At 41.8% G+C, this 15,132-nt stretch overlaps 1 protein-coding gene across 7 annotated transcripts in view; it reads left to right on the forward strand.

Annotated features, from left to right (window-relative positions):
* NCOA7 (nuclear receptor coactivator 7) overlaps positions 1 to 15,132 on the forward strand; it is a 172,141-nt gene that overhangs the window by 78,328 nt on the left and 78,681 nt on the right. The window contains exon 1 of one of the 7 annotated variants that reach the window (XM_077162818.1): positions 644 to 837. The exons of the other annotated variants lie outside the window; for them this stretch is intronic. Coding sequence (XP_077018933.1) covers positions 795 to 837 — 43 coding nt within the window. The 5' untranslated portion in view covers positions 644 to 794. Of the gene's footprint in view, positions 1 to 643; positions 838 to 15,132 lie in introns of those variants that run through there. 7 annotated transcript variants of the gene reach the window in all.

A 15,132-nucleotide genomic window follows, 5' to 3' on the forward strand; every position in this document is an offset into this window, starting at 1 on the left:
GGCCTTTTCCCGTGTACATCGGAGATGAAATGGGCTGCGCGGTGCCAGGCTGCTGATGCTCGGACTGGGGGAGGAGACCCTGCCCCGAGCACGCGCGCTGTGTAGCTGCCGGCGCCCGCGACAGGCGCTGCAGAGCTTGGGGGGCGCTTCACGTGCAGGTCACGCTGGATTCTATTAAAAATTTCCCGTCAACCTATTGAAAGAGACTGCTGTGTAATTCAGAAAGCTCCTCTTAAAAATTAAAGTGTTGCATATTATCCCTCGTCTCCAAATAAGAGGAAGAGGACTAGAATAACTGCATTTCATTTCTTCTTCTGCATATCTCATTTATACCACATCGGACATTTGACATGTTATGGGGTTTATAATTGCTCAGTTTAAAATACGACCTTTTTCGTTCTTGATTTAGAGGTTGTTAAAGTAGAGACATTTTCTGCCGGTTAAGTGGAATTTGCTCCGTCGGGTTTCCCTGGAAGAGGCAGAAATGTCCACCCCTGGAGGTCCCTTTCTGGTCGCTGCTGAGACTGCATAGCCGTGTGACTTTGCTGCTTCTGTCCTCTTCCTTTGAGCTGCACTCGGCGGCTTTTTAACATGGAGGACTGTGTCCCGTGGTGCCCCTGTGTGCGCGCAGGACGCACGCGCCTCAGCGTGCCAGGGCCCTCCTGCATCGTCGTTAGGGAGTCGCCGGCCCGGGTGGTTGGACCCGGTATTGGTGTTCCTGAAATGGGCCTCCAGTGGGTGAATGAACGCTGTTTTTGATTTGAGTTTCCTGAGAAGTCTGGAGGGACGCGGTGATGTGCTGCAGTTGCGGCAGAGCTGCCATCTCATCTGGTAGCAGTAAGTAAAGCCCTGCCACGGTTGCTTTCAGCTTCTCCCCAGGTGGTGATGACGACAGCTGGTGTGGAGGCTGGGGAGGAGCCCAGTGCTCGGACAGATCCCCTGGGTGGGCCATGGGGCGCGGGCTCCCCACCAACTCCAGCTGGCACTGACCACTGGGCTGGTGGGCTTGATCCCATAGGTGTGAGTGGGCGGGGCACTGGCTCCCATCCAGGGGGTCAGGTGCCACCAGATGGAGCTTCAGCACAGGGCAGTCCCTGCTCCATTTGGGGGGCTCCAGGCTGGGGGAGAGGAGCCACTAAAGCTGGGGGGCTCCAGGCTGGGGGAGAGGAGCCACTAAAGCTGGGGGTTGCTTCTCATAAGGATCCGAACTCTTTCGTGGGGTCGGTAGGGAGCTGGTGGGGAACTTGACTCCCCTGTGATTTGAAATGATGACCATGAGAGCGTTGGGGCTGTGGGAGTGGCCTGAGCCTGGGGAGGTCAGGGCCGGTGGGTGCGCGGGCAGAGTTCCTGGGAGGGGCCCACTGAGGCAGGCGCAGGGAGGAGAAAGGACTCGCCGAGGAGAGGCTTGTCCCAGAGAAGCAGAAGCCTTTGGCGACAGTGGAGTGTGTGAGGGAGAGAAGGTAGAGTCAGGATCACAAACTAGAAAACTCAGGAGTGAGGGAGGAAGAGAAAGGATTTGTGTCTGGAGGGGCACAGCCTGAGGTGACCATGGGGCGTGGTCTGGGGTGACCGTGGACGTCCAGTGGCTTTGCCAGGAGGGGACTCGGTCTCGGGGGACAGGCCTGGATGTCGGGACTTTGAGGTGTGAGGTGAACCCGTGGAGTCAAGCAAGTGCTCCAGAGAGCACAGAGGAAATGGAAGCTCGTGGGCTCCAGAGACGGCGTGTTTGCAGAGAAAGGAAAGCCGAACACCGACATGTTGCTGGTGGCTCCCTCTGCACACGGAAACTGCCGGGGAGGTTTACATTCTTCTTCATCGTTTTTGTATCACACATTTTATAGCTGCTTTAATATTAATATTTATCTGAAACTATCGAACACTAAATAAAATGATGGACTAAAAGAGACAGCAAAAAAAAAAAATAATCTCGGGCAAGTGTGTAGTTCTATAATCAACATACAAGAAACTCATTCATACCCGTGGGTAATTATTCCGTGTCTGTGGCCATCATCTGCCTGAGTTAAGGAAGCCTGTTTTGACACAATGATATTTTTGCTTGTTGAATTAGATTTGTCGGCGCTCCTCACATGCCTTGGGTAATCAGTCCTTGCCGTCTCCTGACACTTAGAGGGATGCATACAGCAGTTAAGATACTGATAAAAGATGTTATGGCAAGATTGAGTCACTAGAACTGCCTGATTGAAACAGAAATAGTGCGGAGCCTGAAAACGTTTTGTTTTGTTTTTGGAATGACTATTTCCTGGAGGCGGATGGCAGGAATAATAGCTCCTGCAATAAGTGACCTCGTCTCCTCTTGGATTGGTATTCACTAGTAGATTGGACCCTTTTTCACTTATGCTGTTTATCCATTTGAGCTCTTAAGGTATTGTGTGGTAATGAGGTGTCTTAACATATTTTTCAAAATTACTTATTAAATGGTAGTTGGATTTGGCACAGGTGTGTTGGAAAGTTTAATTGTACCAAGAGAGGTTTGGTCCATATTATAGTGTCAAAATGTATTAATAGCATGAAATACAGTCCCAAATGCTTACGTATTAAAGGAATACATTATTTTGAATAGGGTACATCTTTGTTTCCAAGAAGGTAGAGATACGAATGGAATTTTAAAAATACAGATAATGTCTCAATGTCGGGAAGTTCTTCACCTGAAACAGAGCTAAGCAGGTGTAAGGCTGGAAAGAGATGGAGAAATTTTATAAGCAAGGGAAGTAATCGTAAACTGGATTAAAATGTAATTATTATGATTATATAATGTTTTAGTGTAAAGGGTTAATACCAAGAACCCTGGATAGTAAAGTAGAAATTTTGAGAGAATTGAACTTAGCCTCTCATTATAACAAATGCAGAGCCTTAAATCAGAGTGTGTCCCATTTTGTGATTATCATAGTCAAACATTTGTTTGGAGAGAACCTGTACAGTGTGAAGAAGATTTAGCTTGTCAGTAGTAAATCCTGATGCCTATACTAATTCTTCCAACTTATAGTTTCCCCTTTTGAATTTAAAAGAAACTCAACAACAGCAAAATAAATGAAATTCGCTACTTACCCTTTTTTTTTACCACAACATAAAAGTAACCAACTATTGAATTATGTCTCATGACATAATTTTAAACCACACACATGAGGGTTTCATAACTGTTTTTTTGTCTTCATTTCCCACAGCAAGTTCAGTGGGTCAGGGTTATGGTATTTTGCTGAATTAATTTCCAAACTTAGCAGGCCAACCCACAAACATGTCTTGACGTTACCCCTGTTCAGAGGTAAATGATCATTTTGGCTCTTCAGGTCCCACAGAATCAAGAAATAGAGGGTTTTCAATAGTGAACTTGATGTGGAAAGAGGACGTCAAGATATAATTATATATTAAAATTATTTTATCAAGCAGAATATCCAGTAAACAGGGATTCGGGCATAAAATAAATTGAATTTATCATCAGGACAGAAATAGTTAAGCTTGTGCGTTTGGGGGCCATCAAGGAAGACAAGTGGAGGTTCAGGTGAAGCCACATGATGCAAAGCCAGGTGATGAGCTGGACACCCAGGATACATGGGGTGGCTGAAGGGCTGAAAATGATGAGACAGAGAGATGGCAGGTGTAGGAATGTAAACGAAGAGTCTAAGAATCAAAAGTGTCCTTGGAGAAGAGACCAAAACAATGGAATAGAAGCAGGAATCAGAGTTAGTTCACAGAGGGTAGCTTTCATGAGCTAAACTCATAGTTGAGTTTAGAAATTGAAAGAGCCCATCATATTTAGGCAGAATTCAGAGAAAGAAGGCACAACACTTGGCTATATTGTGGCAAATGCTTGCAGGAAGTAGAAAAGGGGAAAAATCTTTAAAACACGTTACCCACAAAGGAGCATGAAAAAGGTGATGGGTGGGGCACCCAGCAGATTTAACCACAGCAATGAACAGCATAGGAATTAAAATCTTCAGAGTTTTGAAGTAAATGTTGTTTTTCAGGTTCAAAGTTGAGACATTCTCAGACATAGAAGATCTCAGGAAACATACTGTATCAGTCAGGGCTCTGCAGGAAAAAACCCAACCTATATATAAGATATATATATCTCATATCTCATATCTCTCATATGTATCTTAATATCTCTCATATATATAACTCTCATGCATCTCTCATATATATCTTAATGAAATATACATCTATTTTAAGAGATTTCTTTTAAGCAGCTGGCTTGCCTAGCTGTATGAGTTGGCAGATCCAGATGCCACATAGGGCAGACCAGGAGCTGAAAATTCTGGTAAGAATAATGTTGAAGTCTTGAGTCTTTTAGTAGAGACCAGCAGCTGGAAATTCAAAGAGTAGAGGGTGAAATCTTGAGGTAGGATGTCGTCTTCTCTCTGGAACCCCCAGTCTTTGCTCTTAAGGCTTCAGCCGATTGCTTGGCTGAGGCCAACCACAGTCTTGAGGTGATCTCCTTTAGTTAAAGTCAACTGATTGCAGACACTCGTCCCACCTACAGAGTACTTCCCCAGCAACATCTAGCTCAATATTTGTCCAAACAACTGGACACTGTCACCTAGCCAAATTGACACTTGAAATGAACTGCCACAGGTATCTTTTGTTTGTTCCGTTCCTGAACAAATTTACTGAAAGCAGAGATATTCTTGGAGGGCTTTTTTCTAATTATTATTATTAGAGAAATTGTGGGTTTACAGAAAAATCATGCATAAAATACAGGATTCCTAAATGCCCATGTATTGGTTTGATAAAGATGATATATTGCATTGCTGCCATAATGCAATATATCAGAAATGGAACAGTTTTTAAAAAGGGAATTTATTAATTTACAAGTTTACAATTCTAAGGCTTAAAAATGTCCAAACCAAGGCATCCAGAGAAACATACCCTGGCTCAAGAAAGACTGATGGGTTGGGAACACCTCTTTTGGCTGGGAAAGCACATTGTGGTATCTGCTAGTTTTCTCTCCAGGCCTCTCATTTAAAAAGGCTTCCCCTGGGGCATTTTCTTTCTTTATCTCCAAAGGTCTCTGGCTGTGTGAGCTTTGAAGCTTTTTCCAAAATGGTTCCCTCTTAAAGGACTCCAATAAGCAACCCCACCTTGAATGGGTGGAGATACATTTCCATGGAAACTACCTAATCAAAAGCTACCACCCACAATTGGGTGGGTCACATCTCCATGGAAGCTACTTAATCAAAATGTCCCACCCAGCAATATTGAAACAGGATTAAAGAGCATGGCTTTTCTGGGGTACACAACAGTTTCAAACTGGCACACCTCCCTATTATTAGCACCTTGTGTTGGTGTGGTACATTTATTACAATTGGTGAAAACACATTTTTATAATTGTGCTTTTAACTATAGTCTATGGTTTAACTTAGGCTTCACTGTTTAAATAGTCTAGTTTCATGGATTTTTAAAAATTATTACCCTATTACCATATATACAATACAACGTTTCCTTTTTAACCACACTGAGATATATATTTCAGGGGTGTTAATTATGTCCATAGTGTCGTGCTACCATCACCACCATCCATTACCAAAACCTTTCTCTCATTCCAAATAGGAACTCTGTATATGTTTTTAGAGAAAATAAAATATAAAAGTAAAAAGAACACCCAAAGCATCGCACCACCCTCACTGTTTATTTTTTTTTCTTACTCATCTGTCCTTACACTGGATAGAGGGAGTGTCAGTCTCAAGGTTCTCACAATCACACAGACAGACCTTAAGAGCTCAATAGTTATACCGTTATCTTCAAGAATTTACAGCTACTGAAATTTCAGTTTTAGGTATTTCCTTCTAGCTGTTCTAATCCACTAAAAACTTAAAAGGAATATCTATGTAATGCATAATAACCTCCAGAATGACCTCGCAACCCTACTTGAAATGCCCCAGCCATTGAAACTTTATTTTGTTTCATTTCTCTCCCTCCTTCTCTGTCAAGAAGGCTGTCTCATTCCCACGTTGCCAGGGCCAGGCTCCTCCCTGGGAGTCCTGTCTCACCTTGCCAGGGCCAGGCTCCTCCCTGGGAGTCCTGTCCCACCTTGCCAGGGCCAGGCTCCTCCCCGGGAGTCCTGTCCCACCTTGCCAGGGCCAGGCTCCTCCCCGGGAGTCCTGTCCCACCTTGCCAGGGCCAGGCTCCTCCCCGGGAGTCCTGTCCCACCTTGCCAGGGCCAGGCTCCTCCCCGGGAGTCCTGTCCCACGTTGCCAGGGCCAGGCTCCTCCCCGGGAGTCCTGTCCCACCTTGCCAGGGCCAGGCTCCTCCCCGGGAGTCCTGTCCCACCTTGCCAGGGCCAGGCTCCTCCCCGGGAGTCCTGTCCCACGTTGCCAGGGCCAGGCTCCTCCCCGGGAGTCCTGTCCCACGTTGCCAGGGCCAGGCTCCTCCCCGGGAGTCCTGTCCCACGTTGCCAGGGCCAGGCTCCTCCCCGGGAGTCCTGTTCCACGTTGCTAGGGAGACTTACACCCCGAAAGTTGTGACCCATGAAGCGGGGAGGGCGGTGGGTTGTGGTGTGATCTCTGGCCCTCCCACCCATTGCAGACCAGTGTACGATGTGTGTTCAGTTGCGGATGCCCCCTAAACCATTGTTATGGGCAGCTGCTGAATATTTACCCGCTGCTCTAGAGGACTAACTGAATTCCACAAACCCCCATGCCACCATCTCATCCCGCCTCTGATATTCTTGTTTAAGTGAGGCACAATAAAATCCAGTCCTCAGGTATAGAAGCAGTCGCTTTATAATTGGTAGTGATGATTGTAACTAACAAAACATGAAATTAAAAATACATACCCTTTGAAAATGTGATTATAAGCATGAATATAAAAGGCATAAAAATTCCTAAAAGCCAAGATCTTACCCCCACTCCAATTACGTGTAATCATCAAGTTTATAATCCTTAGATTAAAGTAATAAATATTGGGAAGTGGGAGTGGAAAAGAGAGCAGCAATAGAGTCCTAGACCTATCTTAATAGAAGGGAATCAGATCTCGCATATCCCATGTAGCATACCTCCCTCCCCAGCATTCATATTTTATAATCTGAACAACCCCAATTTCCTGGCCCCACATTACTGAAGAGCCAGAGAGCACCTGAGGCACAAAACAGAGAGACCCATAGAGTGAGAAACCTTTTCATTTCTCAGGGCTCGGCAGACTGCAAGTCCCGAGAAGGGATTTGGGGCTGTTTTTCTACTTCGGTGGACTGTTGGCACTTTTCGCAGCTTTTTTTTTTTTTTTTTTTTTTTTTAAGTATTTTTTTATTTTATTATTTTTTGTTTGTTTGTTTGTTTTTTTTTTACATGGGCTGGGGCCGGGAATCGAACCGGGGTCCTCCGGCATGGCAGGCAAGCACTCTTGCCCGCTGAGCCACCGCGGCCCGCCCTGTTGGCACTTTTTTCTCTCCATTGTTGTGTGCAACTTTGTCACTGTTGACTTTTTCATCTACACTGGCTGCAAAATCTATCTACCCCCCCTTTTTTTTAAGTAAAAATATTGAGAATGTGGTATAAATTTGTTATATAAAGCAGTTGTTCCAAAGGAAAGAACGGGGTTTGGAGTCTAGAATGTTAGAGTTATATTTGCTTAGAAAGTCCAGTCATTAAGACATAAGGATGGCAGGGGTGCACGGGTAGTTCAGTGGTAGATTTCTCACCTGCCATGCAGGAGACCCAGGTTCGATTCCAGGTCCATGTACTTCCCAAACAAACAAACAAAAAATTCAACAAATGGTGCTGTAATAACAGGATACCCACATGGAAAAATAATGAAATGTGACCCCACCATACAGCATACAAAAAAAAAAAATAGTGAGGATGTCAACAAGTTACTCTGAAACAAACATCCCTGAGTACAATCCAACTGTATCAGTAATCACCTTAGATGTGAATGGTTTAGATATACCAGTGACAAGACAGACTATTGGAGTGAATAAAATAACAAGACACAGCTATATGTTGGCTATAAGAAATCCTTTAAATATAGATATGGATTATAATTAAAGCAGTGGAGAAAGATATTCCATGCTAATATTAATCAAAAGAAAGTGCAAGGAGTTGTATTAATTTCAAACAAAGCAGATCAATTTCTGAGCAAGGAAAGTTATCAGGGAGAAAGAGGGACATTACATAATGATGAAGAGGTCAATTCTTCAAGAAGAATTCCCAAATCCATTACCTCCCCTCCCAACTTTTTCATCACCTCCAACAACAACTCTGCATGGTTAGTAATTTCTAAGCTTCAAAAAATCAAATCAGAAATGAACTGGGGAGAGTACAAGGGAATACCTTGCTAGTGGGAGAGTAATATAGACACGTTTTTTTAGAGGGTGGTTTGGCCATTTTTATACAAAAGCCTACCACTTGTATATCCTTTGTCCCAACAGTTCTGTTTCCAGAAATTAATTTTAAGGAAACAATCCATGAGCATATTAGTAGGTTTAACTACAGTAACCATCATTGGGTTGTTTGAAAATAAAAATAATATACATCCAGGGCTGAAAGTCTCCCTGGTAATGTGGGCTGTGACTCCCAGGGATGAGCCTGGCCCTGGCACCATGGGATCAGCAGTGCCATCCTGACCAAAAAGGGGGGAAAGAAGTGTAACAAAATAAGGTATCGGTGGCTGAGAGAGTTCAGTAGAGCATACAGGCGAATGTAGCACCTACTCATGCAAGCCTCAGTCAGATATTGCTAATTGCCACGGTTTGCCAACCCCCAGCCAACATCATTGCTGTTAACCCTAAAGAACCCCTGGGGCTCGGAGACCCTACAGAGGTTGCACATACTAAGTTTACTTTTCAGAAACCTAAAGCCTTCAGATGGGTTCCTAGGCCACATAAATTCTGAAACCCAGAGGGACCAGCCTCTCCAGAACATCAACTAGTTCCATCCCCCTACCCCATATTGTCAACACCCCTTTTCAACGTGAAAAAAATTAGAATGGGCAAAACCTAAATATCCCTAAAGATTGGGAGAAGGATCAGAGGAGAAGAAGGACTCATAACAGAGAAGTTAGGGTTTAAAACAAATGAATATGACTGCTGAATCATTATACTGATATTTCTTTTTAGTTTTCAGAGACTTGGAGCAACTAGAAGGAAAAACCTGAAATTGTGGAGCTGTAACCCATACCAAAGTCTGAAATCTGTTCTATAACATCTTGTTGGAATGTCCTTTGAAATTTGTTGCTTTTTTTAATATGTATATATTTCACAATAAAAACTGTTAAAAAATAATACAAAGGACAAAATAGAATACTATGTGCAATTTTTAAATGATAACTTGCAAAATTTTCACAAAATGTTTTATCTATAAAATTTTATTTTTATTTATCTGCATTCAAAAAATATTTTTATCTATAAAATTTTATTTTGTAGAAAAGTAGTGTGTAGATTATGCTTTCATTTTTTTCCCAATTCATCTACATGGATATAAAAAGGAAAGTGCAGTGCTTTGGGAGGTTCATTCCCCCGAATGCCAGCGGTGGTGCTCTCTCAGTTAGGGGTAAACTGGGTGATGCATATATTGTTTCCTTTTTTGTTCCATCTGTGTTTTTAAATGACCATAGGTAGTTTTGAATGAAAGTGGAAATTTGCCCAATTACATCCTGCTTCATTTATCAAAAGGAGAAAAACATTGTGAAAAGAGCGTCTGGGAGGCAGAGGAGGGGCAGGTGGTGGAGGAAGCTGTTTGGGGTGAGTCCTCCTGTGTGCCAGAAGCTTTACTTCATTACCGGGTGGACCCCTGGCCTGACCCTGAAGTGGGGTGGCCTGTGCAGGTGAAGAGTCCTAGAGGCTGAGGGGTGACCCCCCACTCACGGCTGGTCAGCAAGGAGCAGGGGTCCATGGCCGGCTTTTTGACCAAAGTCTGGGGGAAGCCTTTGTCCTTCATTCTGCTTCTCCCAAATCAACTCCAACAGAAAAATAAGCCAAAATATAAATAAAATTGAAAAATGTTAGCTTCTTGGGTACCCCACAAGCATTGCTTTTTCTCGGTAAGGAAGAGAAAGGACACTGTAAATGGAGCTGTGACCTGGACGATGATAAGGTGGACGTTTCTCTCTGGGGTTAAGAGTTCAAGCTGCTTACATAAATACTGACTCTCAAACACTCACCGGTTTGCTGGTTAAAATAAGCCGAGTCCTGCTGTGCTATCTGTGTATGACCTGGTATCTCCCTGAGACTCTGGCTGCCTGTGTGACACCTGGGACTTGGAGTGGGAGCTCTGCAGGTGTGAAAGTCAGCGTGGCTACATAGAAAAACTGGTAAAGAAACTGAAAAGAAGATCAGGCTTCAATTAGAGATGAGAACGAGGCCAGTCGGGTCAGAACTAAGCTGAATCAGAATACAGGGGTGAGGAGGACATTGTCTGTGTTTTAGAACTTCACCTACTGTGTTAGATCAAAGGAAGAGAGGTTTATTTTGTCCAAAACCTAAATTTTCTATAGCACATAATCTAACTCAACCTGTCTGGATAGTTCCTTTAAACAGCCCAAAGACATGGAGCCCAGAATGGGAACGAGGGCTTGTAATTCTGTATGGTTTAATGTAATGCCTGGGTACATCTCAGAGTATTTTGAGCACATAATTAAAAAGTATGGGGAAAGTTCCCTGAGGAACTGGAGAAACAATATGGAACTATTAAACTTTACCATGGAGGAAACCCCTGATACTGTGTCAAACATTGGGGACTCTCAAGTCAGTAGGCCAAGACCTTGATATTGAGGCTTGCTCTTGTGATGCTTATTTCTGTAGTAGAGAAGCTAAGCCTACTATAGGCATGCCTAAGAGTTACTTCCAGAAAACCTCTTTTGTTGCCTCTCTCTCTCTAAGCACAACTCTGTAAGTAAAATCATTCCCCTCCCCCTACATGGGACGTGGTATACAGGGGTGAAAGTCTCCCTGGCAATGTGGGAGAGGACTCCCAGGGGTGTGCCTGTCCCTGGCACTGTGGGATCAACAATTCCATCCTGACCAAAACGGGGAGAAGAAGTATAACTAATAAAGTGTCAGTGGCTGAGAGAGTTCAAGTAGAGTTAAGAGGCTACTCTGGAGGTTGCTCTTACGCAAGCTTCAATTACGCATTGCTACCTATCATTACTTGCCAAACTCCAACCAGGACCATTCCAGCCAATCCTAAAGAACACCTAGGACAATATATAAGATTTCACAAGGGTTCCAGGCACTAGAGTAACTTTCCAGAGACTTACAACCTCCAGATGGGTCCCTGGACCAAGTAAGTCCTGAAACCTAGGGGGCCCAGCCTCTCCAGAACATCAGATAGTTCCATTTCCCTACCCCATATTAATTGACAGACCCTTCCAACATGAAAAAGTTAGAATGGCCATAGCCCAAATACCCCTAAAGAGAGGGATAGAAAGATCAGAGGTGATGGTGGAGTTATATTAAGATAGGATTTAGTAAATGAATACGAATGCTGAATCATTAAATTGATATCTCCTTTAGTTTCCAGTATCTTCAAGCAGCTAGAAGTAAAAACCTGAAATTGTAGAATTGTAACCAAAGCCAAACTCTGAAATATGTTCTACAACTAATTGTGGTGTTGTGCTTTGAAATTTATTGCTTTTTTGTATATATGTTATTTTTCAAAAAAAAAAAAAGAAAAAAGTCAGTTGTGATGATAAAAAATATGTTTATTCCTTCTAGCCTCCTATATTCTGGAGCAGCTAGAAGGAAAAATCTGAGAGGATCATATGGTAGCCCATGACAGACTCTCGGATCTGTCCTGGACTACTTGTTGAAGAGTGTTTTGAAAACTATTGCTTTTTCTTTCTTTGCTTTGTATATATGCTATATTATACAATAAAAAAAGTTTAAAAAAATAAGGTATCAGGGCTAAGAGAGTTCAGAGAGAGTCAAGAGGCTATTCTGGAGGTTACTCTTATGCAAGCTTCAGCTAAAATATTGCTAATTACCTTGGTTTGCCAAACTCCAACCTGAACCCTCCTGTCAACCCAGGAGAACACCTAGGGCTCTATCTGAGATTCTACAATATCTTCACACACTAAGTTTACTTTCCAGAAACCTACAACCTACAGATGGTTCGTAGGCCAGATAAGTCCTGGAACTCAGAGGGGCCAGCCTCTCCAGAACATCCACCAGTCAATATCAATACCCTTTTCTAACATGAAAAAGTTAGAATGGGCAAAACCTAAATATCCCTAAAGAGTGGGAGACGGATCAGAGAAGGAGGAGTTCTGATGGGAGACATAATATAACAAATGAGTTTGACTACTGAATCATTGTATTGGTGTTAATTTAGTCTCCACTTAGCAGGAAAGACCTAAAATTGTGAAACTGTAATACACACCACACTCTGAAAGCCGTTCTATAGCTACTTGTTACAATGTGCTTCGAAATTTATTGCTTTTTTGTATATATATTCTATTTCACAACAAAAAAATGTTGAGAAAAATAAGTAAGTCAAGTCCAGACAAAATAATCAAAATAACCCTTTTTCCTTAGAGAAAGTCAGTTCGATTAGCACCTGGATTAGTTCTCAGTCCACAGATATTTGAGGTTTGAGGTGAAGCATTCTGTAAGGTAAACAACTTCCCTGCCTGTGAGTCACTTGCGTTCTAGATTTTAGTTCAGTGTGATTCATTTTAGCCAAGGAATGTGCAGCCGGTAACTCATGGTCTGTCCACTTGTGTCAGCAGATAAAATACAGAGGCCAGACCTGCTAGAGGTCATTTTTCCCCAGAGCTCCTGCCCTCACGAGGTGAAGGCTGGTCAAGAATAAGCCTTTCTGTTTGTTTTTTTTTTGGAATACCTTCTGAATCAGGTACTCCAGAAGGTTTCCTTAAAATGCTAAATGACGATACTGAATATTTTCATTGCACCCTTTACTGAGTTGGTCCAGTAATTTGAGAAGTGTGTACCACCCCAAGGGAGCACGTTCTTTCTTCAAGCAAATACAAGGCTAAGTTTCCTTCAGAGACATTTATGACTTTGTGTTTTCATTAAAATCTTTATTCCACCTGAGTTGATAGGAGAGTGATCTAGATTTTTCTCCAACTCTTAGCCAGTATTTATCCAACATCATTTAATAACAGTCCTTAAGGTTTCCTGAGCCTTTACTAGGAGCGGTGAGGTCTGCTTTCCTTATGTTACCTTCTCTCCCCCCTTGTTAGGTGCATTGCCTTTAATTGCCTGTAATTGTCCGTACAGTGAGTCTCTACGGGGCCCGGCTGGTATAACCATTTTACAGCTTGGGAAATGTGTGCTTTTTTTTGTTTGTTTTATAAGTGATTGCCCCTTTTTAATGTTTAATTCTTAAAAAATGAACATGTCCCATTTATAATAACCATTTATAAATGAAGCCATTTATAAGGAAAAATCAAGAGATATACTCTTAATCAAATTATTGAGATAAAGTAATATTTGACAGAAGAAAGTCCTGGGATATTTATGTAATTATCATGCTGCCTGTGTACATTGTATTTCTAAAATTCAGAAAGAGGTTACTTCAGTGTCTAAAACTTGACTTTTCTCTCTTCGATGGAAACTAATCCTCCAAAACTAATGTGGAGGTGATGAAAGATTAATTTTTAAATGAAGATTTGTCTTTTTTTCTACGATTATAGCAAACTAAGCATAATTGTATCACAGTAGTGTTAAATAGGAAAACAATGCACTAGTTTTCTTGTTAAAATTCAAAGGCTTTACTTAAAATTAGGCGTAAGAGTCACCCCCAAGAGAACCTCTTTTGTTGCTCAGATGTGGCCTCTCTCTCCAGCCAACACAATAAATAAACTCACTGCCCTCCCCCTCTCTACGTGGGACATGACTCCCAGGGGTGTGGATCTTCCTGGCAACTTGGGACAGAAATCCTAGAATGAGCTGAGACTCAGCACCAAGGGGTTGAGAAAACCTTCTTGACCAAAGGGGGAAGAGAGAAATGAGACCAAATAAAGTGTCAGTGGCTGAGAGATTCCAAACACAGTTGAGAGGTTATCCTGGAGGTTATTCTTACGCATTAAATAGATATCACCTTTTTAGTTAAGGCTTAACAGAGAGGCTGGAGGGAACTGCCTGAAAATGCAGAGCTGTGTTCCAGTAGTCATGTTTCTTGAAGATGATTGTATAATGATACAGCTTTTGCAGCGTGACTGTGTGATTGTGTAAACCTTTTGTCTGATGCTTCTTTTATCTACCTTATGGGCAGATGAGTAAAACATATGGATTAAAAATAAATAAATAATAGGGGGAACAAATGTCAAAATAAGTTTAGTAGATTGAAATGCTAGTGATCAATGAATGGGAGGGGTAAGGGGTATGGTATGTATGGATTTTTTTTTCTGCTTTCTTTTTCTGAATTGATGCAAATGTTCTAAAAAATGATCATGATGAATATACAACTATGTGATAAAAAAGAATGTTCATATTATATGTTGATTGATTTTATTAATAAAAATTTAAAAAAATTAAAAAAAATTCAAAGGCTTGATTGTGAAAGAGATATATAGTAAAGCAAGTTTAACCTAGAAATCCCAAACTGGAACAGTACTAATACTTGTATGTATTAACAGTGCTGTGCAAAAATAAATAAAATTAAATAAAAAAAAAAGAAAAAAGTGCTATACATACATTTATATTATGTATATTACACATACATAAAGTAACATATATTGTATAAATTATATGATAATTATATAATTACATTATCATATGAAGAAGCCAAATGAGTGATTTTAACAAACCAGGCTTATTAGCTGTAGTAGCTTTGCTGTAGATTTTACAGGATTTTCAACATATAGTATGTGTTATCTGCCATCAGTGAGAATTTGACTTCTTCCTTTCCAATTTGGATGCCTTTTATTTCTTTTTCTTGTCTAATTGCACTGGCTAGAACTTCCAGCACAATGTTGAGTATAACAATGGTGACAGTGGGCATCCTTGTCTTATTCCTGATGTTAAGAGGGAAAGCTTTCAGTCTTTAGTTGTGAGTTTATCATATATTCCCTTTATCATGTTGAGGAAGTTCCCTTCTATTCCTATCCTTTGAAATCAAGAAAGGATGCTGTGGTAGTTAGATCCAGGGGTCAACTTGACCAGGTGAAGGCACCTAGTTCTGTTGCTGTGGGCATGAGCCAATGGCATGTGAACTCATCTGT

The sequence above is a fragment of the Tamandua tetradactyla genome, chromosome 5 (genome assembly GCF_023851605.1).
Source record: "Tamandua tetradactyla isolate mTamTet1 chromosome 5, mTamTet1.pri, whole genome shotgun sequence".
In the NCBI taxonomy this organism is placed as follows: domain Eukaryota; kingdom Metazoa; phylum Chordata; class Mammalia; order Pilosa; family Myrmecophagidae; genus Tamandua; species Tamandua tetradactyla.